At 36.0% G+C, this 21,773-nt stretch overlaps 1 protein-coding gene across 2 annotated transcripts in view; it reads right to left on the reverse strand.

The window, feature by feature from the left end:
* Positions 1 to 21,773, reverse strand: part of LOC136033915 (carboxypeptidase D-like) — a 218,828-nt gene that overhangs the window by 145,667 nt on the left and 51,388 nt on the right. For both annotated transcript variants that reach the window (XM_065714930.1, XM_065714931.1), the window contains exons 7-8: positions 17,878 to 18,191; positions 11,228 to 11,419 (exon numbers count right to left, since the gene is read on the reverse strand). In XM_065714930.1, the coding sequence (XP_065571002.1) occupies positions 11,228 to 11,419; positions 17,878 to 18,191 (506 nt within the window). The remainder of the gene's footprint in view (positions 1 to 11,227; positions 11,420 to 17,877; positions 18,192 to 21,773) is intronic.

Consider the following 21,773-nt stretch of genomic DNA (forward strand, 5'->3'; position numbering starts at 1 on the left):
AAATCTTGAATTGACAAAGACGAATAGCACTCGTTGAAAGTGTAGCGCATTTATAATACCTCCAGAGATTATTTTTACTTCTCCAGCTTTTGAGAAGTCCGGATGTCATCCATGGGTTTAGAGGAATAATCCTTTTAGACCTACGATTAGAAGGTGGTGCTTTACAAATGCTAAGAATAGCCTCTTTTATTGTTCCATAAAACGACTCAAATAAACAAGAAAAATCCTTGTCATTATCAAATAAGCTCCACGAATTTTTTGCTAATTTACAACCAAGAAGAGATAACTCATTCTCACCAAACCTAAAAGAATAGGAGTCAAACACTTAGGCCCGGTTATTCCTTCCCCGATTAAAACTGAACCGAGAATATATGGGAAAATGACCGGAGATATCAGTAACTAAAATTGAGTTTTCCTTCAAGCAAAGCGTAGAGAAGATATTGTCAATCAAAGAAGCTGTAACATTAGTTACTCGTGTGGGGATGGATGTAGTTGGTAGAGTTCCTGCGGCAAGCATGGTTGAAAGGAAATCAACTGAAGCCGAAGAATTTGAATCCATCAAATTTATATTGAAGTCACCCATTATGATTAACTGACACGGACCTTTCAATATTATGTCAAGTATTTCCTCAAGATTCCGAAGAAACAACGAAACTGCACCACTAGGAGAACGATAAATATTGCCTATGATTAGATCAATTCCATTAACTCTAATTACTATAAACTGTGACTCAAAGATACCTTCAAAATTCCTTGATAAGTCATCCCGTAAGCAATAATGCGAATTACTAGATATATACATGGCAAGGCCTCCTTTAGCCATCTTGCAGCGGTTTATATGTTCCATTTTGTAGCCATGGATATCCAATAGCATTTCATTGCCAGAATCCAAAAATGTCTCGCACAAACCAACAACATCAGGCTGTCCATCCGAAACAATTTGTCTTAAATTATCTATTGACGAGGAAAGACCCTGAATGTTAAGCTGAAGTGCAGTCAGAGAATAATTTCCTTTGTTAACCTCCTCTCCCCCCAATTCCGAAACATATTTACTATTACAAACAGGGTTTATATTAGTCAGGTTTTGAATAACCTGACCCACAGAATTATTCACAATACTAATTAGATCAAAAGGATTATTTTCAAGCTCGCAAAGGCTTCTCTCACGACTTAAAATATTGACAAAAGCAGGTTTTACTTGGAGTCCATTTAAATCACCAGATGAACAAAAAAGAAATCTTTACCTAAATTTATTACGAAAGAAAATAATGATTTTAGCATGCAATGAAATGATGAAATGAAATGATGATGATTTAAGCATCCTAGATGAAAGTGTGAGCAAAATGAATGAACTTTTAGAGGTTTTGCGAGTTGAGGATGCTAGAATAGGTTTGAAAATTACTAAGTTACTAAGGCTAGGAATAAGTGAATATGAAAAACTGACGTTGGATAACAAAAAATTGACCAGGTGGGCGGCTTCACTTACCTTGGTAGTATCAAACAGTTCGTGGTAACGAACTGTAGTAAGGAGCTACCCATTTCAACAGTAAACGAAACTCTAAAAAACGGAATTTCGATGCTAAAAGATATATCAAAAGAATCGGATTTTTATGCTGATGTTAAATATATAAGTTTCATCAAATTTAGTCTTTGTCATCAAAAGTTACGAGCCTGAGAAAATTTGCCTTATTTAGGAAAATAGGGGGTAACACCCCCTAAAAGTCATAGGATCTTAACGAAAATTACACCATCGCATTCAGCGTATCAGAGAACCCTTTAGAAAAAATTTCAAGGTCCAATCTACAAAAATGTGGAATTTCGTATTTTTTGCCAGAAGACAAATCACGGGTGCGTGTTTATTTGTTTTTTTGCTTTTTTTTTTTTTTTTGTTTTTTTTTTTTCCCAGGGGTCATCGTATCGACCAAGTGGTCCTAGAGTGTTGCAAAAGGGCTCATTCTAACGGAAATAAAAAGTTCTAGTGCCCTTTTTAAGTGACCAAAAAAATTGGAGGGCACCTAGGCCCCCTCCCACGCTCATTTTTTACCCAAAGTCAACGGATCAAAATTTTGAGATAACCATTTTGTTCCGCATAGTCGAAAACCATAATAACTATGTCTTTGGGGATGACTTACCCCCCACAGTCCCTGGGGGAGGGGCTGCAAGTTACAAACTTTGACCAATGTTTACATACAGTAATGGTTACTGGGAAGTGTACCGACGTTATCAGGGGGATTTTTTTGGTTTGGGTGTGGGGTTCAGGGGAGGGGGCTATATAGCAGGATCTTTCCTTGGAGGAATATTTCATGGGGGAAGAGAAATTCAATGAAAAGGGCGCAGGACTTTCTAGCATTACTATAAAAAAAAAACAATGAAAAAGTAAACATGAAAAAGTTTTTTCAATTGAAAGTAAGGAGAAGCATTAAAACTTAAAACGAACAGAGATTATTACGCATACGAGGGGTTCTAAAAATACTCTAGCATAAAGAGCGAGGTATTTAGGAGGAGATAAATACAGCGCTCTTTATGCTAAATTTTTTTTAAATAATTTCAACTATTTATTCTACGGCCTTTCTGATTCAGGGGTCATTCTTAAAGAATTGGGATAAAACAAGATTTAGTGTGAAGAGCGAGGTATTAACGAGGGGACCAACCCCCTCATATATATAATCAAAAATATAAGAATATAAAAGTTTGTTACGTAAGTTAATTCTTAAGTTACGTATTTTTTTTTTACTAATAAAAACGTTCTTTAAAAATAAAAGATCTAGTTGCCTTTTTAAGTAACCGAAAAATTGGAGGGCAACTAGACCTCCTTCCCCACCCCTTATTTTTTCAAAATCGTCTGATCAAAACTAAGAGAAAGCCATTTAGCCAAAAAAAGAATTAATATTGCAAATTTTATTTTTATAATTTATGTACGGAGAGCCAAAATCAGACATGCATTAATTCAAAAACTTTCAGAAACTAAATAAAAAAACAAGTTTTTTTAAATGAAAGTAAGGAGCGACATTAAAACTTAAAACGAACAAAAATTACTCCGTATATGAAAGGGGCTTTTCCTCCTCGACACCCCGCTCCTTGCGCTAAAGTTTGATTCTTTCTCGCAACTCTACTTTTTAAAACAATAAAAAACTTTAGCGTATGGAGCGGGGTGTCGAGGAGGAAAAGCCCTTTCATATACGGAGTAATTTCTGTTCGTTTTAAGTTTTAATGTCGCTCCTTACTTTCATTTAAAAAAACTTGTTTTTTTATTTAATTATTAGCAAAGACGGTAGGAGCAGTAAAGATGTTAAAAGTAGAATAGACAAGGCTCAGGGTGTTCTTTCATAGTTAAAAACAGTTTGGAAGAATAGAAAGATAAGTCTGGAAACCAAGATTAGAATACTGGAAGGTACAGTGATGACAGTGGTCAAATATGGCTCTGAAGCATGGGCGCTCCAAAAAGCGGAAGAAGATTTACTAAATGTTTTCCAGAGAAATTGCCTACGCATTGTTCTGGGTGACCGGATGAATGATCGTATTTCAAACAGTAGGCTGTACGAAAAGTGTGGTTCAATCCCGCTTTCTAGGGCTATTACATAAAAAAAACTAGTTTTTTTTAACTGAAAGTAAGGAGCGACATTAAAACTTAAAACGAACAGAAATTACTCCGTATATGAAATGGGTTGTCCCCTCCGCAATTCCTTGCTCTTTACGCTAAAGTTTTTAATTGTTTAAAAATCAGAATTGAGGCAAAGATTCAAACTTCAGCGTAAAGAGCGAGGGATTGCTGAGGGGACAACCCATTTCATATACGGAGTAATTTCTGTTCGTTTTAAGTTTTAATGTCGCTCCTTACTTTCAGTTAAAAAAAACTAGTTTTATTATGTAATTTCCGAACGTTTTTGAATTAATGCATATTTGATTTTGGCTCTCCACACATAAATTATTAAAATGAAATTTGCATATTATTCCATTTTTGGCCAGTTGCCAAAATGCCCAGTTGCCAAAGCCCAGTTGCCCTGCAATTTTTTGGTTACATAAAAAGGCAACTATAAATTTTAATTTTTTACGAATGTTTTTATTAGTAAAAAATATACGTAACTTAAGAATTAGCTTACGTAACAAACTTTTATATTCTTAAATTTTTATTATGTATATGAGGGGGTTTGTACCCTCGTTAATACCTCGCTGTTTACACTAAATCGTAAGTTTTGTCCCAATTCTTCGGGAATGACCCCTGAATCTGAAAGGTCGTAGAATAAATAGTTGAAATTACTAAAAATACTAAAGCATAAAGAGCTAGGTATTTTTCTCCTCCTAAATACCTCGCTCTTTATGCTAAAGTATTTTTAGAACCCCTCATATGCGTAATAATCTCTGTTCGTTTTAAGTTTCAATACTACTCCTAACTTTCAATTGAAAAAAACTTTTCCATGTTTATTTTTTCATTGTTTTTTTTTATAGTAATTTTAGAAAACCCTGAGCCCTTTTCATTTAATTTCTGTTCCACCATGACATATTTCTCCAAGGAAAGATCCTCCCACCCCCAAAACCAAAAACAAAATCCCCTGAAAACGCTGTACACTTCCCAATAACCATTATTATATGTAAACACTGGCCGAAGTTTGTAACTTGCAGCCCCTCCAACAGGGACTGTGGGGGAGTAAGTCATTCCCAAGGACATTGTTATTATGGTTTTTGTGCGGAACAAAATGGCTATCTCAAAATTTTGATCCGTTGACTTTGGAGAAAAAATGAGCGTGGGAGGGGGCCTAGGTGCCCTCCAATTTTTTTGGTCACTTAAAAAGGGCATAAGAACTTTTCATTTCCGTTAGAAAGAGCCCTCTTGCGACATTCTAGGACCACTCGGTCGATACGATGACCCCTGGGAAGAAAAAACAAACAAATAAACACGCACCCGTGATTTGTCTTCTGGCAAAAAATACGAAATTCCACATTTTTTGTAGATAGGAGCTTGAAACTTCTACAACAGGGTTCTCTGATACGCTGAATCTGATGGTGTGATTTTCGTCAAATTTCTATGACTTTTGGGGGTTGTTTTCCCCTATTTTTTAAAATAAGGCAAATTTTCTCAGGCTCGTAACTCTTGATGGGTAAGACTAAACTCGATTAAACTTATAAATTTAAAATCAGCATTAAAATGCGATTCTTTTGATGTAGCTATTGATATCAAAACCGATTTTTTAGGGTTTTGGTTGCTATTGAGCCGGGTCGCTCCTTACTACAGTTCGTTACCACGAACTGTTTGATTCTACTTTATTAAACAGTAAAAAACTTTAGCGTAAAGAGCGGGGCGTTGAGAAGGGAACAGCTTCTTTCATACACGGAGTAATTTCTGTTCGTTTTTACTTGAAATGTCGCTCCTTACTTTCAGTTGAAAAACTAGCTTTTTTATTTAATTTCTGAACGTTTTTGAATTAATGCATGTTTGATTTTGGCTCTCCGCACATAAATTATTAGAATGAAATTTGCATATTAATTCCTTTTCTGGCTAAATAGCTTTCTGCTAGTTTTGATCAGACGATTTTGACAAATAATAGATGGGGAAGGAGGCCTAGCTGCCCTCGAATTTTTCGGCTACTTAAAAAGGCAACTAGAACTTTTAATTTTTAACAAACATTTCTATTAGTAAAAAAATACACGTAACTTACGAATTAACTTCTATATTCTTATATTTTTATTATGTATATGAGGGCGTTTGTCCCCTCGTTAATACCTCGCTCTTTACACTAAATCTTAACTTTTGTCCCAATTCTTTAAGAATTACCCTTCAATCAGCAAGGCCGTAGAATGAATAGTTGAATTTACTAAAAATACTTTAGCATAAAGAGCGAGGTATTTAAGAGGAGAAAAACACCTCATATGCGTAATAATCTCTGTTCGTTTTAAGTTTTAATGCTACTCCTTACTTTCAACTGAAAAAACTCATGTTTCTTTTTTCATTGTTTTTTTTATAGTAATGCTAGAAAATCATACGCCCTTTTCATTGAATTTCCCTTCTCCCATGACATATTCCTCCAAGGAAAGATCCTCCCACATAGCCCCTTCCCCTCCCCCCCAAACCAAAAAAATCCCACTGAAAACGTCTGTACACTTTCCAATAACCATTACTCTATGTAAACACTGGTTAAAGTTTGTAACTTGCAGCCCCTCCCCCAGGGACTGTGAGGGAGTAAGCCCCTCCCAAAGACATAGTTATTGTGGTTTTAGACTATGCGGAACAAAATGGCTATCTCAAAATTCTTATTCGTTGACTTTGGGAAAAATGAGTATGGGAGGGGGTCTAGGTGCCCTCCAATGTATTTGGTCACTTAAAAAGGGCACTAGAACTTTTCAATTCCGTTAAAGTGAGCCATCTTTCGACATTCTAGGACCACTTGGTCGATACGATGACTCCTGGGAAAAAAAACAAATAAACACGCAAACGTGATCTATCTTCTGGCAAAAAATATGAAATTCCACATTTTTGTAGATAGGAGCTTGAAATTTTTGCTATACGGTTCTCTGATACGCTGAATGCGATGGTGTGATTTTCGTTAAGATTCTGTGACCTTTAGAGGGTGTTTCTCCCTATTTTCCGAAAAAGGCAAATTTTCTCAGGCTCGTAACTTTTGATGACAAAGACTGAATTTGATGAAACTTATATATTTAAAATCAGCATTAAAAGCCGATTCTTTTGATGTATTATTAGCATCCAAATTCCATTTTTTAGAGTTTCGTTTACTATTGAGCCGGGTCGCTCCTTATTACAGTTCGTTACCACGAACTGTTTGATAATGAAAAAGGTTGAGATGGTTAGGGCACGTTCTGCGGATGAGGGATGACAGATTGCCGAATATTGTCCTTATTGGCCAACTGTCTAGGGCTAAACGGAAAGCAGGTCGTTCTTGTCTGGGGTGGTAAGACATCAAAAAGAAAGACTTAAAGGAAATGGGAACTTCTTGGGAGGGTGTAAAGAAGGAGGCTTTGAGTAGATAGGGATGGAAGAGGAGCGTGTGTAGCTGTATTGGCCTCAGGCGGCTTGGTGCTGCCCACGTGTTGCTGGCACACTATGCGTTGCTGTGGCGCGTAGCACCACAGCAACGCGTGGCAGGGGTCAGCTAGTGTATAATAATAAACTAATTTTCTAGTATAAAGTAGTTATTTGAGTAAAAGAATTCTGCTAACTTAAGATCAGGACAATTTTACTATCCCTGTCTACGAATTTATATTCTGCACATAACTATTTCTCTTGGTCCTTTTTTTTTCTTTGTTTTTGTACTTGAACAAAAACAGGCGGCTTGGTGCTGCCCAAATGTTGCTGGCACACTATGCGTTGCTGTGGCGCGTAGCACCACAGCAACGCGTGGCAGGGGTCAGCTAGTGTATAATAATAAACTAATTTTCTAGTATAAAGTAGTTATTTGAGTAAAAGAATTCTGCTAACTTAAGATCAGGACAATTTTACTATCCCTGTCTACGAATTTATATTCTGCACATAACTATTTCTCTTGGTCCTTTTTTTTTCTTTGTTTTTGTACTTGAAAGATTATGTTTGTGAAATAATTTGATCGTGTGAATATATGTACGTAAAAATTTTAAAACCAATAAGTTTAGCAAACAATACATAAAACCATTTAAAGCAAATGAATAAAACAAAATCGATATTGCTGTTGCCTGACGAGCGGTGGTACGGACGCCATCCGATATAACTGGAGAAGTCCCTTCAAGGCTCGGAAACTATTTTTATTTAAACAAAGGTAAAATCCCTGAAAACCAAATTTACGGTTGCAAATTGGGTAATTTTAAGACTATCCTAAGAAAAAAAAGTCTTAGAAAAAAAAGATAAACAGTTTATAAGAACAGTTTATAAAGAAAACAATTTAAAGTAAAATAAGAAAAGTAAAATATGTTTGCAAAACTAATAAACTAAATGTTGCGAAACCCATGGCAGGTAAAATTTCTAAAATGAATAATTCGTTTATCACCAAAGACAACTATGCTTTCAAAGGAAAGCAACACCTTTTTAAACTGTTTGATCCCATCTGTTTTTGGCTTTTTTCGCTGATTTGTTTGCAACGATTGTTTTCCTAAAAATTTGTCAGCCGCTACAACCAATAACTGCATACGGGGGCTTTTTCACCAGAAACTTGATTCCCACCTTTTTTTATATCTTTAGGATAAATGAGATTTGTTTTAAACAAGTTTTGAGTAAAATTGTGTCACTCACGAATAGTGTTTTCTAGACAGAGTTGAACCCGCTTGGAGCTGACAAAATTCTCATATTTGGAACATATGAAAATTGTTTGGACCCCAAATCATTATACAAAATGGCCAGGAATTACCGAAAGCCTTTTATGGTACAGCCGACAGATTATAATATTAATAGAATAAATTTTATTCAAATCAATAAAATGATAGTCATAAAATTAAACACGGGAAGCGTCAGATGATTTGCCCCCAACCATGCATTGCACTCCAGGCTGAAGGCAGACCATTGGTCAGAATGTGATTTTTTTAAAAGTTATACCAGGTAGGTATTTGGCAGGAGGCGGAGGGGAGGGGGTATCACGCGCCTGAAAGACCGAATTTAAAATGCTTGAATTGTCGAACTTTCCATGGGCCTTCACACGCATACAGGTATGGGTAGGTGTGCGGGCGGGAAGAGAGATGCAGGAATTAATAAATCTCGTCTATTTTCATTCTGACCAGTAGTTCTCAACCGATTTTGGTCCATCCCCACCTAGGCATTTCTAAGATCCTGTTGCCCACCCTCTTCGTGATATTTAAATTTTATTACCTAAAATTTTACACGTATTCACCTGAAGGAAGTTTAAAAGGTCATTAGCTTGGTATTTTTTTTTCTTCTAGTTAGCCTCTAGTTTTATTTATACGAATGAAAATTTTGTCTGTATGCAACACCTTTCATACAACGCATGACGTCGTTGCAACACTATCATGTATCTGTTTTGCTCTTTAAAGATATGTGAATGTGACGTCATTTACATGATTTTTCTTTAAATTAAGACTCTAGAGTGTTGTCAGTAGAAGGGTGTCCTGCCCATGACCATCAAAATATTCCCGTGTACCACCGCTGGCGCGTGTGTCCCAAGTTGGGAATCACGGTTCCAGGCTGAAAAACTACAATCATTTTGAAGTGATCTCACCTATAGCTTCTATCTCTTCTAAGTAGACATACACAAAAAGGATTCTTTAGAGACAATCCAGATAGAAAGTAAAAAAAAAAAAAAAAAAAAAAACAAAAACAACCCTAACATTATCTAAAACCAACATTGTCGATACAAAAATAACCCAACACGGGATCAAAACCACAAGAAGATTCTTTCGGATAGTCCCAAGGTTTCCTCTTCATAATTGTCGATTGCAAAAAAAAAGAAAAAAATTAAATCTAATAGCAAAACATGAAGGGAAGTTCATCTTAACTGAAAAAAGTTGATCTTTAAAATCTAATTATCTTTATGTTAGGTTGCAGGGATGATTAGTGATGTCATCAATTATAATGGTAACGAAAATGAGGGGAGCAATGAATATTAACCCACACAGCACAGAGGTTGAAGATGGAGCACTAACAAGCTTAGCACTGCTAAAAGAATTCTCACAAATTCGCTGTCACCACTTGTTCCATATCATTCAATATTTATTCATTGATTCACTATAGCTCAAAAGATAATTATCCTACTTTTCATTCCTCCACTAAGTTGCAAAAGAAAAGATCAGTTCACGTCACTTATAAAATATGAAATTTTACAACAAGTTCATAGCCGCAACTTGTATCAAAAGGATACGATACTTAGGATAAGTATCAAAAGGATAAGATATCATTGTTTCTTTATTCTAGTTTTAGATTTACCCCACACTTACCCAGAAGCATCATATTACTTTGACTTTTTCCAAAAGAATGTCTCCTAAATGATCAGTTGATATGATTTTGGGACAAGCTCACAACGATGTCAAAAGGATAAGATAAATATATCATCGGTATTGTTAGTTTTAAATTTATGCAGTAATGAATTTTACTGAATTTATAATGAAAATTTATGCAGCCAGAAGTGCCAGAAGAACCTCCAACCGGTACGACTCTAGTTCGTCATTGTAAAAAGACACGTTTGCATGGAGCATAAATGGGAGACAGTAACAACGGCCATCAAAGGGGTAAAATTAACCTGGACAATCTGTCTTGGCTTTTTTCTACAATTGGCCATGACTTCCGTTGAAAATTAACCTTCGACTTTCTCCAAAATAATATAAAAAACAAGTAAAAAAAATCTATAAAAAAATTTTTCGTAAAAAATCAACCTTTAAAAAAAAAAAAAAAAAAAAAAAAAATATTAATCCCCTAATTGTTCCGAGTGCATTTCCAACTAGATCTAACTTCCGCATGCATGATAAATGCCTAAAAGATAATTTATATGTCGCTAGGGCCACCAAAATCAGACTAAAACTTTCTTCGACTTAAGGGGGTTAAAGGTTGACGCTTCGACTAATTTACACTATGAAAAAAAAAATCCATTAATTTGGTCATTCTATGAAAGATTTTTTAAATGCTATAATCAAATTGTATGTTTTAGACATTCTGAGTGTCTTAGACGTTTTTATGATTAGGTGTACCGTTTGGACTGCTGTGTTAAGTTTTGCCAATTAAGCATTTCCCTTCCTATACACAATCTCTGCTTCTTGGGTCGATTATTTATTAAGTTGGTATTACTTATGGCAGCCCCTGGTATACCCCCTGCTGAAGGATACCAAAGTAGGAGATTTGACTTCCCTAGATATGTACCGGTTGTAACATTACAGTGCCTATTTCCCTAACTGGAAATAAGATAAAAGATACATAGTATGGGCATGCACATCAATTTTGATTAAGACTGAACAAAAATGCGACTAGGGAGCTGACAAAATCAATAGATACAAAAAGAGGCAAATTAGCCATACATCTATATCTGAATTAGCCATACATCTATATCATACCCACCGGACATCTGATCAGCCCGAAGGGGTAAGGTGGCAAAAGTGGTAATTGCAGAGTTACTTTAACCACCGACCTAAGAGTCGGTAAATCGATCGCGTAAGAAACGAAAGAAACCGTAAATTTCCAAAGTTGAACAACTAGCCGATAATTAACTGGGAGTAATTCAACACCCGGTAAAATAAATAAAGAATTTCACCGTAATGGGCAAATCTTGTCTATGAAGTATTTTTTAAAAAGAGTTGAAAATCACAATACCTAACATGGACGTCTCATAACCATCTGGGTTCATAGATGGCATTATATGTATTCGTGTTGTATCAACAAGAGTAGTGATTCGCTGATTTTTGCCGTATTCGGTACATAAAAGATGAATGAGATGAAGTAAGACCTCGCGCCCAACTACTTCGTTTCCATGCATGTTTCCTATGTATTTGAATTCTGGTTCACCTTAAAAAAGAAAAATATTAATCACGAAAAAAGAAGTATTAACTACAAAACAATTGGGAACATATAAAATATGATAAAAGAGATAAGGGTAAGATGACTACAACACCAACCTACTTGTTTCCCTTTTTTGCACTGCCTTCTGTTGGAACAGTGATATGATCAGCAACTGTTTTTTTTTACTCTAACTGCTGCTGCGCGGTTTCAAGAGTAGCAGCTACCTTTCTGTTTATTACGCACCAACCGAGTCTCATCTATCATGGCTTGCGCTAGCTGTATCTCGACTTTGTCCTCCTTTTCAATGCCTCTTTTAAGCCAGTTATGAGCTTCCTTCAGCAACTCATCTGTGGCCTGCTCCTTGGAACCAAACACTTTTTTTTCTTTCAAGGATTTTTCGAAAGTCTCTATTGTCAGTCAGTTCAAAGAAACTTCAGCGAGCTGTAGCTCTCTCAGCCGTTCTCTTGCCTCCAAATCCTGCCGCGCTTTCTCGGTTTTTTCTTTCAAGGCTTCTTCCACTATATGTACTAATCATAGCTCTTTCTAGCGGATTTGGCTAGTTTTATCAAGTCTTTAGTGACAGCAACATTTTGCGGACGTCCTCCAAATCTGCACAACCTACCTATCACAAATAGTTTTGCATTCAAAGTTCGCTCATTCATCAAAGCTCTTTCTTCACTGAAAATTCGCCCGGAAAGGGGAATGCTCCGCTCAATACAGGCAAACCCCCTTGTAATGGTCAAAGCATTTTTTACGACTTCAGACATGTTTTAATATTTCCCTCCCTGAATCACGTTGTTCCACTGGTCGTCGATGCTTCCTGGCTCCGGTAGAAGTCCTCAAACTGAAATAGCTTAAACTCGTCAACTTACCTGTCCTTTTGCATCGCGATGGGTAACTTCCTGGCAACATATAAAAAAATCTGAACAAAACTGACTTTGGAGCTTCATTAGGATGCAGAAAAGTTAACGCTTTCAACAACTGTAAACATCTCCACCGAGAATTTAATTAAGGACATCTTGCAGCCGCAAATAATACTTCTGAATACGGTTCACGAACGAGCGTTTTGGAAGCTCTTCTACTGACTCAAGATAGTCAACAATCTCGCCACTCACAACTGTCTGTAGCAGTGGCACAGAGTTCTTTTCATATTCGAATGACTGAAGCGTTAATTCATCCCTAAGCTCTTTGGTCGCTTTGGGCTTTAGGACTCGTCCGGCCAATGTCAGGACCAGCAGATTCAGCTTCGTATAGAGTTAGTGCAAGTTTTTCTTTGTAAGAAAGATTTTTTTGTGAGAAAGACTAAGGTTTTTCTTTGCAATCTTGACAAAGAAGTACTCAAACAGAGTTGACATCATTTCCCTTAGCATCAAAGCGGCAGGTCCTAATGTTAACCAATTGGTGGGTACGTGTTCCAAAAAAACGAGACTTATGAAAGCCAGTTTTCTATTGAATCTTCCCCAAGTCTTCTTGTCTAGCCGGTCAACCGCAAAAAAAACTACCCTTTTATGATCAGATCGGAATAATTGTCGCCAATTTCCTGTAAACCCTTCCGAAAAGCGTTAGGTACCAAATGGATCTTGCAGGTACCAATATCAAGGAGACCTTTGCTACTTACCAATTCACTTTTTTCACTGTTAATCAGTCGGAAAAGTTTTTTGTTCACGTTCAGACAGACACAAATTAACACTAGTAGTATGGAGATGGATAAACCGCTCTCATCGGTCGTTCTGGCTCTTTCTGACCTCAGCTGAGGCATGTTCATTAAGCTGCAGTTTTCAGATGTCTTTCTACCACTCTTTTCATTAATTAAGACCGGAATTGGATCCTAATTTGAAGCTCTTTCTTACTTTCTGAGTTTGTGGTTTCAACAAACTCGACAACATAAGATCTGTTGCCGACTTCACCAAGGGTCATCTTCCGGAAATAGGATCCAAGATCTTCGGTTAAGTTTTTGACTGCTGTATCTCTGATATTTTTTTTCAAATACATTTGCTATTGTGTCTGCGGAGTTCCCAGAATAATCAGACTCAATCATCTTCAGAGCCAGTGTAATTTCTGCAACTGCTTTTTCATCATACACTAGATAAGCACCTAAGTGAACGGGCAGTTTTGTCGCTCTCTGCGGAAGATGCTGCCAAGAGACGAAGCTGATTCGGCGTGTTACAGTAAAACGTAGGAGCCCTTATGCAAGCGATATATTGCTTACATACAAGCGATGCATTGCAGATAGAAAAGTAGAAAGAGAACAGATCTCCCAGAACAGCTCTACACCACTCTTTCGTTAGGTGTCCTGTACATTTTTCATTCCCAACCAAGTATCCTTGAGTTTGCACTTTCCAATTTTTGTTCAACCTGAAACTTTAAAAAAGAAAAGAAGATGAAAAATAACAGGCTATTACAAGAAATATATTCAAATAAAAAAGGGCACTAGGAAGTAGTCTAATAGTTAGAGAAATGTATGTAAGCTCAAAATCGTGCAAGGAAGCTGGTTTAAAGCTACCTCCTTTGTATTTTGTCATTGGAGTCATTCCCTTATTTATTTATTTTTTCGTTCTGTGTGTAACAGTGACACCCAGAAAAGATTTTCTTAAGTAATTGACAAAGCCAACAAGGCCCTACCACCTCCTAACCCATTGACTCCAGAGGCAAAGGGGCACTCCTTTTCGTTACTAGTTGGTCTGCTCTATCTAGACAGTAACGCTGTAGCCTACGTAACAGTTTTGCTTTCCTTAGACAAGCAAAAACAGGTTCCAAGAATCTCTATCGGAAAAAAATATACTGAAAACCATATACCCATAGGTGCTGGTAGCCATCAGGATACGGAGTATTAAACCAAAGCAAGAAAAGGGACTTTAGGGACTTTTTATCAATTTAAGGGACCTATAGGGCTTTACTTGAGTTTAGGGACTTTGTAGCAACCCTGCATTCCATAATCAGTTACAAGTGAAGATTTGTAGCTGAGCTCTGTAAGCTCATCCAGAGTCAACCCAACTCTAAATGGGTACTCGGAGAGATCTGGAGAAAAGTCCTGGGAAGCACCGAATGATTTGCCTCCATCAGGAGGTCGGTACCTACGTTCGGCAGACTATCGGTCAGAATAAAAAAAACTTTTTTTTAACTTTTGGTTACTATGGGCCACGGTTCGCTGTAGACCAGGCTGCTATCAAAATTACAAATACTTAAAAATACTGGTATCTGTCGTATTGCACTGGGAATAAAGAAGCCTTTGAAGTTTGGGAGATGGATGAAAAGACACACGACTCAGTAAATTTTTCTGACAGTATGAATATTAACATTGGTAAACTACAAGGATGAGTTTTTGGTCTTCATGACTAAGAAGTAACATAAAAGCATTCTGTCGTTGGGACAAAACTGTCCGCACGACTTGTGATATTTTTCTTTCAGTATGTATACTAAGATTAGTGTACCAGAGGAATAAGTTCTTGACTCACTTGCATTTCACTTAATATTAATAATATAAGAAGTTGTATTAATGATCTAACATGAAATGAAAATAGAAGAAAATAAATTTTTACAACTTTCTCTGCTGATCCTCAGCTCACAAGCTGCTGCAAAAGCAAAGCTAACTTGTGAAATTTAAGAGGGCAAGAATCAAACAGCAAGAAGACATTAGATCTATAGACTAGTATTGACTTACAGAAAAAATAACTTAAGTAAACTAAGGTGACATTAAGGAGGAAGGGGGTTAAAATAGATGATGATCACTTAACTTTTAAAGGTTATCCCAGTGTTCAATATGCTTATTACAACCAGTTTTCGCATAACTGATTGACCTTTGACCAAGAAGAAAAGACCATTGATTGGCTGAAAGTTATCGGATCATATCTCTTTCAATCAATCGGAGATTTTTACAATGGACAAAATTACGGAAAAAATTGCAAAAAGCTCTATGAAACGGAGGAGCATATTGATTTCGTTAGCATAAGTCAGAATAAAATTGGTATTATAGGGGAGTTAAACATTTCCTCCCAAAGTACCATTTGAATATTATATTTTCACTAGTACATCCTTATTTGCCTAGCCCCAATTTTCGAGACCGTATTGTCTGGAAATCTATAACATGCCTAATATTTATAACAGTAATATATGCCTCTGACTAATAATAATTAGTCCTGTGCATATGTTCTTGATCCTTATTACTGTGTTAAATAAAAGATACATCTATAAAATAAAAGGTACATCTATAATCTTTATATTCAATGTAGAGGAACTTTAATGCAGTAAGTCCTGGAATCGTATTACATAAAAAAAACTAGTTTTTTTAACTGAAAGTAAAGAGCGACATTAAAACTTAAAACGAGCAGAAATTACTCCGTATACAAAATGGGTTGTCCCCTCCGCAATCCTTCGCTCTTTATGCTAAAGCTTTTAATTGTTTTAAAAAGCAGGATTGTGGTAAAGAGTCAAACTTTAGCGTAAAGAGCGAAGGATTGCGGAGGGGACAACCCATTTCGTATAAGGAGTAATTTCTGTTCGTTTTAAGTTTTAATGTCATTTCTTACTTTCAGTTAGAAAAACTAGTTTTTTTTTATGTAATTTCTGAACGTTTTTGAATTAATGCATGTTTGATTTTGGCTCTCCACACATAAATTATTAAAATGAAATTTACATTTTAATTCCTTTTTTTGGCTAAATGGCTTTCTCTTAGTTCTGATCAGACGATTTTGAGAAATAAGGGATGGGGAAGGAGGCCTAGTTGCCATGCAATTTTTCGGTTACACAAAAAGGCAACTATAAATTTTAATTTTTAACGATTTTTTTTTATTAGTAAAAAATATACGTAACTGAAGAATTAACTTACGTAACAAACTTTTATATTCTTAAATTTTTATTATGTATATGAGGGGGTTTGTACCCTCGTTAATACCTCGCTCTTTACACTAAATCGTTAGTTTTGTACCGATTCTTGAAGAATGACCCCTGAATCAGAAAGGCCGTAGGATAAATAGTTGAAATTACTAAAAATACTATAGCATAAAGAGCGAGGTATTTATCTCCTCCCAAATACCTCGCTCTTTATGCTAAAGTATTTTTAGAACCCCTCATATGCGTAATAATCTCTGTTCGTTTTAAGTTTCAATGCTACTCCTTGCTTTCAATTGAAAAAAAACTTTTCCATGTTTATTTTTTCATTGTTTTTTTTTATAGTAATTTTAGAAAATCCTGCGCCCTTTTCATTGAATTTCTGTTCCCCCATGACATATTTCACCAGGGAAAGATCCTCCCACATAGCCCCCTCCCCTCAACCCCACCCCCGAAACCAAAAAAAAAATCCCCTGAAAACGACTGTACACTTCCCCCAATAACCATTATTGTATGTAAACACTGGTCGAAGTTTGTAACTTGCAGCCCCTCCCCCAGGGACTGTGGGGGAGTAAGTCATTCCCAAAGACATAGTTATTATGGTTTTTGACTATGCGGAACAAAATGGCAATCTCAAAATTTTGATCTGTTGACTTTGGAGAAAAAATGAGCGTGGGAGGGGGCCTAGGTGCCCTCCAATTTTTTTGGTCACTTAAAAAGGGCACTAGAACTTTTCATTTCCGTTAGAATGAGCCCTCTTGCAACATTCTAGGACCACTTGGTCGACACGATGACTCCTGGGGAAAAAAAAAACAAACAAACAAATAAACACGCACCCGTGATTTGTCTTCTGGCAAAAAATACGAAATTCCACATTTTTGTAGATAGGAGCTTGAAAATTTTGCTAAAGGGTTCTCTGATACGCCGAATGCGATGGTATGATTTTCGTTAAGATTGTGTGACTTTTAGGGGGTGTTTTCCCCTATTTTCTAAAATAAGACAAATTTTCTCAGGCTCGTAACTTTTGATGACAAAGACCAAATTTGATGAAACTTATATATTTAAAATCAGCATGAAAATCCGATTCTTTTGATGTATATTTTAGCATCAAAATTCCGTTATTTAGAGTTTCGTTTACTATTGAGCCGGGTCGCTCCTTACTACAGTTCGTTACCACGAACTGTTTGATAGAGCAAAACCCCCGTGTCTTGCTCACAAGTTTTGAGAGCAGCTCGTACCAATATGAAAATTTTCCCGCCTTCTAGACATATGTATATATACCAATGCAAAGAAATAACAACAGGAAAGAAACAAAAATCAATATCTATAATATAAAAGCTTCAGGTAACTACATCTAATTAATGACTACAATGACTACATCTAATTAAGAAATCTTCGGTGAATTTAACAACCCCAACACTACGAGGTCCCTTAGGGCATTGCCTTGCTGCTTGTGCCACTCAGTTGCACCAGCAAATAGTATCTATTCAATGTAATACATGCAACAGATCCAATTTGTTTCTAAAAAGTCACTGGGAACAATTTATTTCATACATTTTTTTTGTGCGACCCCATTCTACAAAAAAACAAAACAACAAGAAGACAAGAGAACAATAAAGATAAATGACATTAAATACCTAGTTCATGAACACCTGGATTGTCACTTATTTCTGCTACCCAAAGCTCCTGTCCTTGAACACTCTTTCCAATAGAATAGAGCCGCATAATGTGTGAGTATTTTATACTCATTGCCTGCAGCCATAAAAACATGTCGCTATATTTATGATGCACAAACTTCAAGTCGGTGATTCGGTCTAATTCAGAAGGTGTGGTCGGTTGAACAGGTTTGACCGTAGTAGTTGTCGTAGGACTAACGCTACGAAGCTGTATATGCTTCTCAATGACGCCAGTAAGTGGTACAATTATATCAAACCAATCTGTTGGAGCATACCTAGAAAATAAACGGTTTTTAAATTAAACTTAGAGAAGCTGTGTATGCTTCTCAATGACACCAGTAAGTTGTAAAACTATGTCAAAACATTCTGTTGGAGCATACCTATAAAATAAATAGTGTTAAATTAAACTTGGTAAAGCTATATTGAATTGAATTTATTTATAACCCGTTATAATACACATGAAAAACGGAGTATAATGTAACTAAAAGAAAAGAGGAAAAAGAAAATGACCTAAAGAACTAAACGACACTTCATCTTACTGAAAAACAATTAAAACATACAAAAGCAAAAGCATCCATTGTATCAAAATAACGCTCCATGGGTGCCGACCAATTCCATTATTATAAGCTTCTATGCTTTTTCTGATAGAAGCATTCGGGTCTATGATGCCGTATCTTTAAATCGCCCAGGAGTTGCTTGACCATGGTGGAAGGGCAAGCAGTTATTTGGTTCTCAATGCTTCTCATATATATGCTCCTCAATGACACCAGTAAGTAGTACAATTGTATCAAATAATTCTATTGGAGCATACCTATAGAATATAGGGTTTTAAACTAGACTTGGCGAAGTTGTATATGTTTCTCAATGGCACCAGTGAGTGGTACAATTATATCAAATTATTCTATTGGAGCATACCTATAGAATAAAGGATTTTAAACTAGACTCGAAAATACACTTTTATATCCATTTTCTTCTCACACTTTTAGCACTTCGTGAAGAAATGCATTAGCACAAAATCCCATCAATAAATAAGAACATCCACGAACGGAAATAGGTTTAAAACCCATGGTTTTGTTAACTATTTGTAAAAATTATGTCAACCTTGTTAAAAGTATTCGCAGGATTTTTTTTTTTTTTTTTTTTTTTGGTGAGGGTAGGGAATCTACTAAAATACAAAAACAAAACGTGAATTTGATGCACGTCAAAGGTAGCTGCGAAAAAAAAAACATTTTCGACAGAATTTTAAGGACGGGACCCAGAGGCCCCCTGGATATAGACTTAATTTATAATTTATACTTCAATTGATTTTATACTTTATTAAAGACTGCAATAATATTATGATTACATTTAGTAGGGCAATGGTACTATAGCATACCATACTGTCGGATAAAATCTGAAGAATGCAGCGTTAGTAGACAGAATGCTTTCAACACATTGATGATGAAACAATGCTTAAGAGTAAGAAAATCGAGGCAGTCTTGAAGACCGACAGCTTCTTGAAATGCGCTTCATTCGTATCTATTGATTTTAGAAAGTATCATAGCGATTGCTTAAAATATAATAAATGTCTTTTTATAGCCAACATATTTTAGGGAAAAAGAAAAGTTAATGGAAAAACAAAGTGGGATTCATTCTAACTTATATCTAAGAATTTCATATTTAAATTAAGAGCATATTAAATACCTAAATCAATCAATCAATCAATTTATTAATACTAAAAGAAAAACTATTACAAAAGTAAAGCGGTTACTAGACCCAAGAACCTTTGCTTGTAATGGACAACAAAAAGAACAAAACACTTTAATAAAATATATAAAAAAAAAACAAAAAAAAAAAAACACTGGAACAAGACAAGGACAAGAGTCTTGAGTCAAGAGTCCTGAGTCAAGAGTCTTTATGGTGGGGGGGAGCAGGCCTGAAGAAGTAGCAAACTTGTGAGAGGCCTAGTGATCTAGACCTACTCCCCAAGTATAATCTACATTATTGCTTGCAGAAGTTACCTCTACACACTAATAATTTATTTGAAGCACCTCAGAGCCAATAAAATTTATATTCTTTGCAAATGATTGTTTCCTTTTATTCATGTATTTCATTAAAACACGTTCTTTAATTTTTGTGTACTATGGTCCGTGGTACGTTCTTTACTAGGTTGCAGCTACCATCACAAACATGATCTAGGTTCTATACTTTAACATCTACGTCTCAGAGTTAGCTAGTAATTGACTGGCCAACCACCAGTTCAATCCAGGTCTAATGACAAGAGCCTACTCGTTGGTCCTTGGTAGGAGCCAAGATCGAGTTCAGCTAGTCAGTTTAATTCTGCTTATTCCGCTAAAAAAAATCAATCTATCAAAGCACTGAAAGAATGGATTGATGTGGATTCTCTTTCTATTGACGAAAAAGCAATTCAGACAGCGGAAAGTCTTGGAACTCATCCCTAAATGCAAAGCATCATTGGCGGTCATTATCTTCTTCAGAAACTTCTCAATTTGAATAGATTTTGTATTTTTCCCTATTTTGAGCAGCTATGCGACAAACCTCGACGTGAGGCTTCTTAATAATCGAGCAACAGTAAGAAAGAAAAAAGAAAAAAAAAGATAAAGAATGCGGCAATAGACCCAAAAGGTCCGAACTGGCGGTGTTGATCTCCGTCTCAAGGCCCTTCAGCCAGGAAGTACAATGGGGGGATGAGGGCTAGTAATCCTGTGCTTTTGCACACCCTTCCTGTTTACCTTCCCCAGGTTTCTCCAGGTACCCATTTTAGAGCTGGGTCGGCTCTAGCTGAACTTACAGAGTCAAAAAACTGACCCCCGTCCCAAACCAAATAATTGGGTAAACTAGGATTCGAACACTCGCTCTCTCGGACAAAGGATCCTAAATCCAACGCACCAATCCACTCGGCTAGGATGAGCAACAGTAATTGAAATTTAGCGTCTGCTGCCTCGTTTTACTGTTGATGTTGTATAGACCGAAGCTGTTACGGAAACTGCAAACCTACATCCATAAATTTTTTTTAGACTAATCTTCTCGCTGAGCTGACTATGAGGCAAAGCAAATGGAGGCCTATGGACAAATTTCTCCGTCCCTATAAAGTTTCCAAAACGTTTGAAATGGATGACAATTTTTTTCTTTTGTACATTCCGTCTTGACTGCGTTTTCCATTCTACTTCTTAATACTGAATCCGCAAAGCAGTCCTTTTTTCTTAAAGTAACTGAAATCATATATCCCGAATAATAAAGGAGAAGACGCGATCAACAGCCTCACAGATACATTTATAAAATCAGATATTAATATCGATACTGAAGATGTTTTAAGCGCCTTTGAGAAGAAATCGACATTTATCAGAATAAAAAGAAGTACTTACAGTGTTCACAAAGTTTTTCATCCAGGTCAAGAGTTTAGATTAGATTTCAAATTAGAACAATTTTACTTGAACACAAATATAAATACAATCTTAAAAACCAGCGCAAATGTCTGGTGGCATACTTCAGCGCTACATATTAAACAATAGTAAAACTAAGCCACCTTAAACTAATTTATCAAACAAAAAGAATTAAAACTATTACCCTGCATATTTAACTTTCAGATATTTTAGCAGCCTCTGAAACAAAAGTTTATCAGAATGTTCCAGGATTTTAGCTGGAATTGAGTTCCATATTTTTGGTCCAGTATGACAAATGCTGAAACACGCTCTTGATGTTGAAAAAAATTCACACGAAAAATCTGATCTATGAGTGGTCGGTTAATTAAGGTAATAGGAATTAAGAATTTTGGTAGTACAGTAATAGTATGATAGTAGTACAGTAATAATGAGCTTAGTAATGACCTTACATAAAAAAGCTCATAAAGTGAATGC

This window comes from Artemia franciscana, chromosome 12 (genome assembly GCF_032884065.1).
Source record: "Artemia franciscana chromosome 12, ASM3288406v1, whole genome shotgun sequence".
Lineage (NCBI taxonomy): Eukaryota > Metazoa > Arthropoda > Branchiopoda > Anostraca > Artemiidae > Artemia > Artemia franciscana.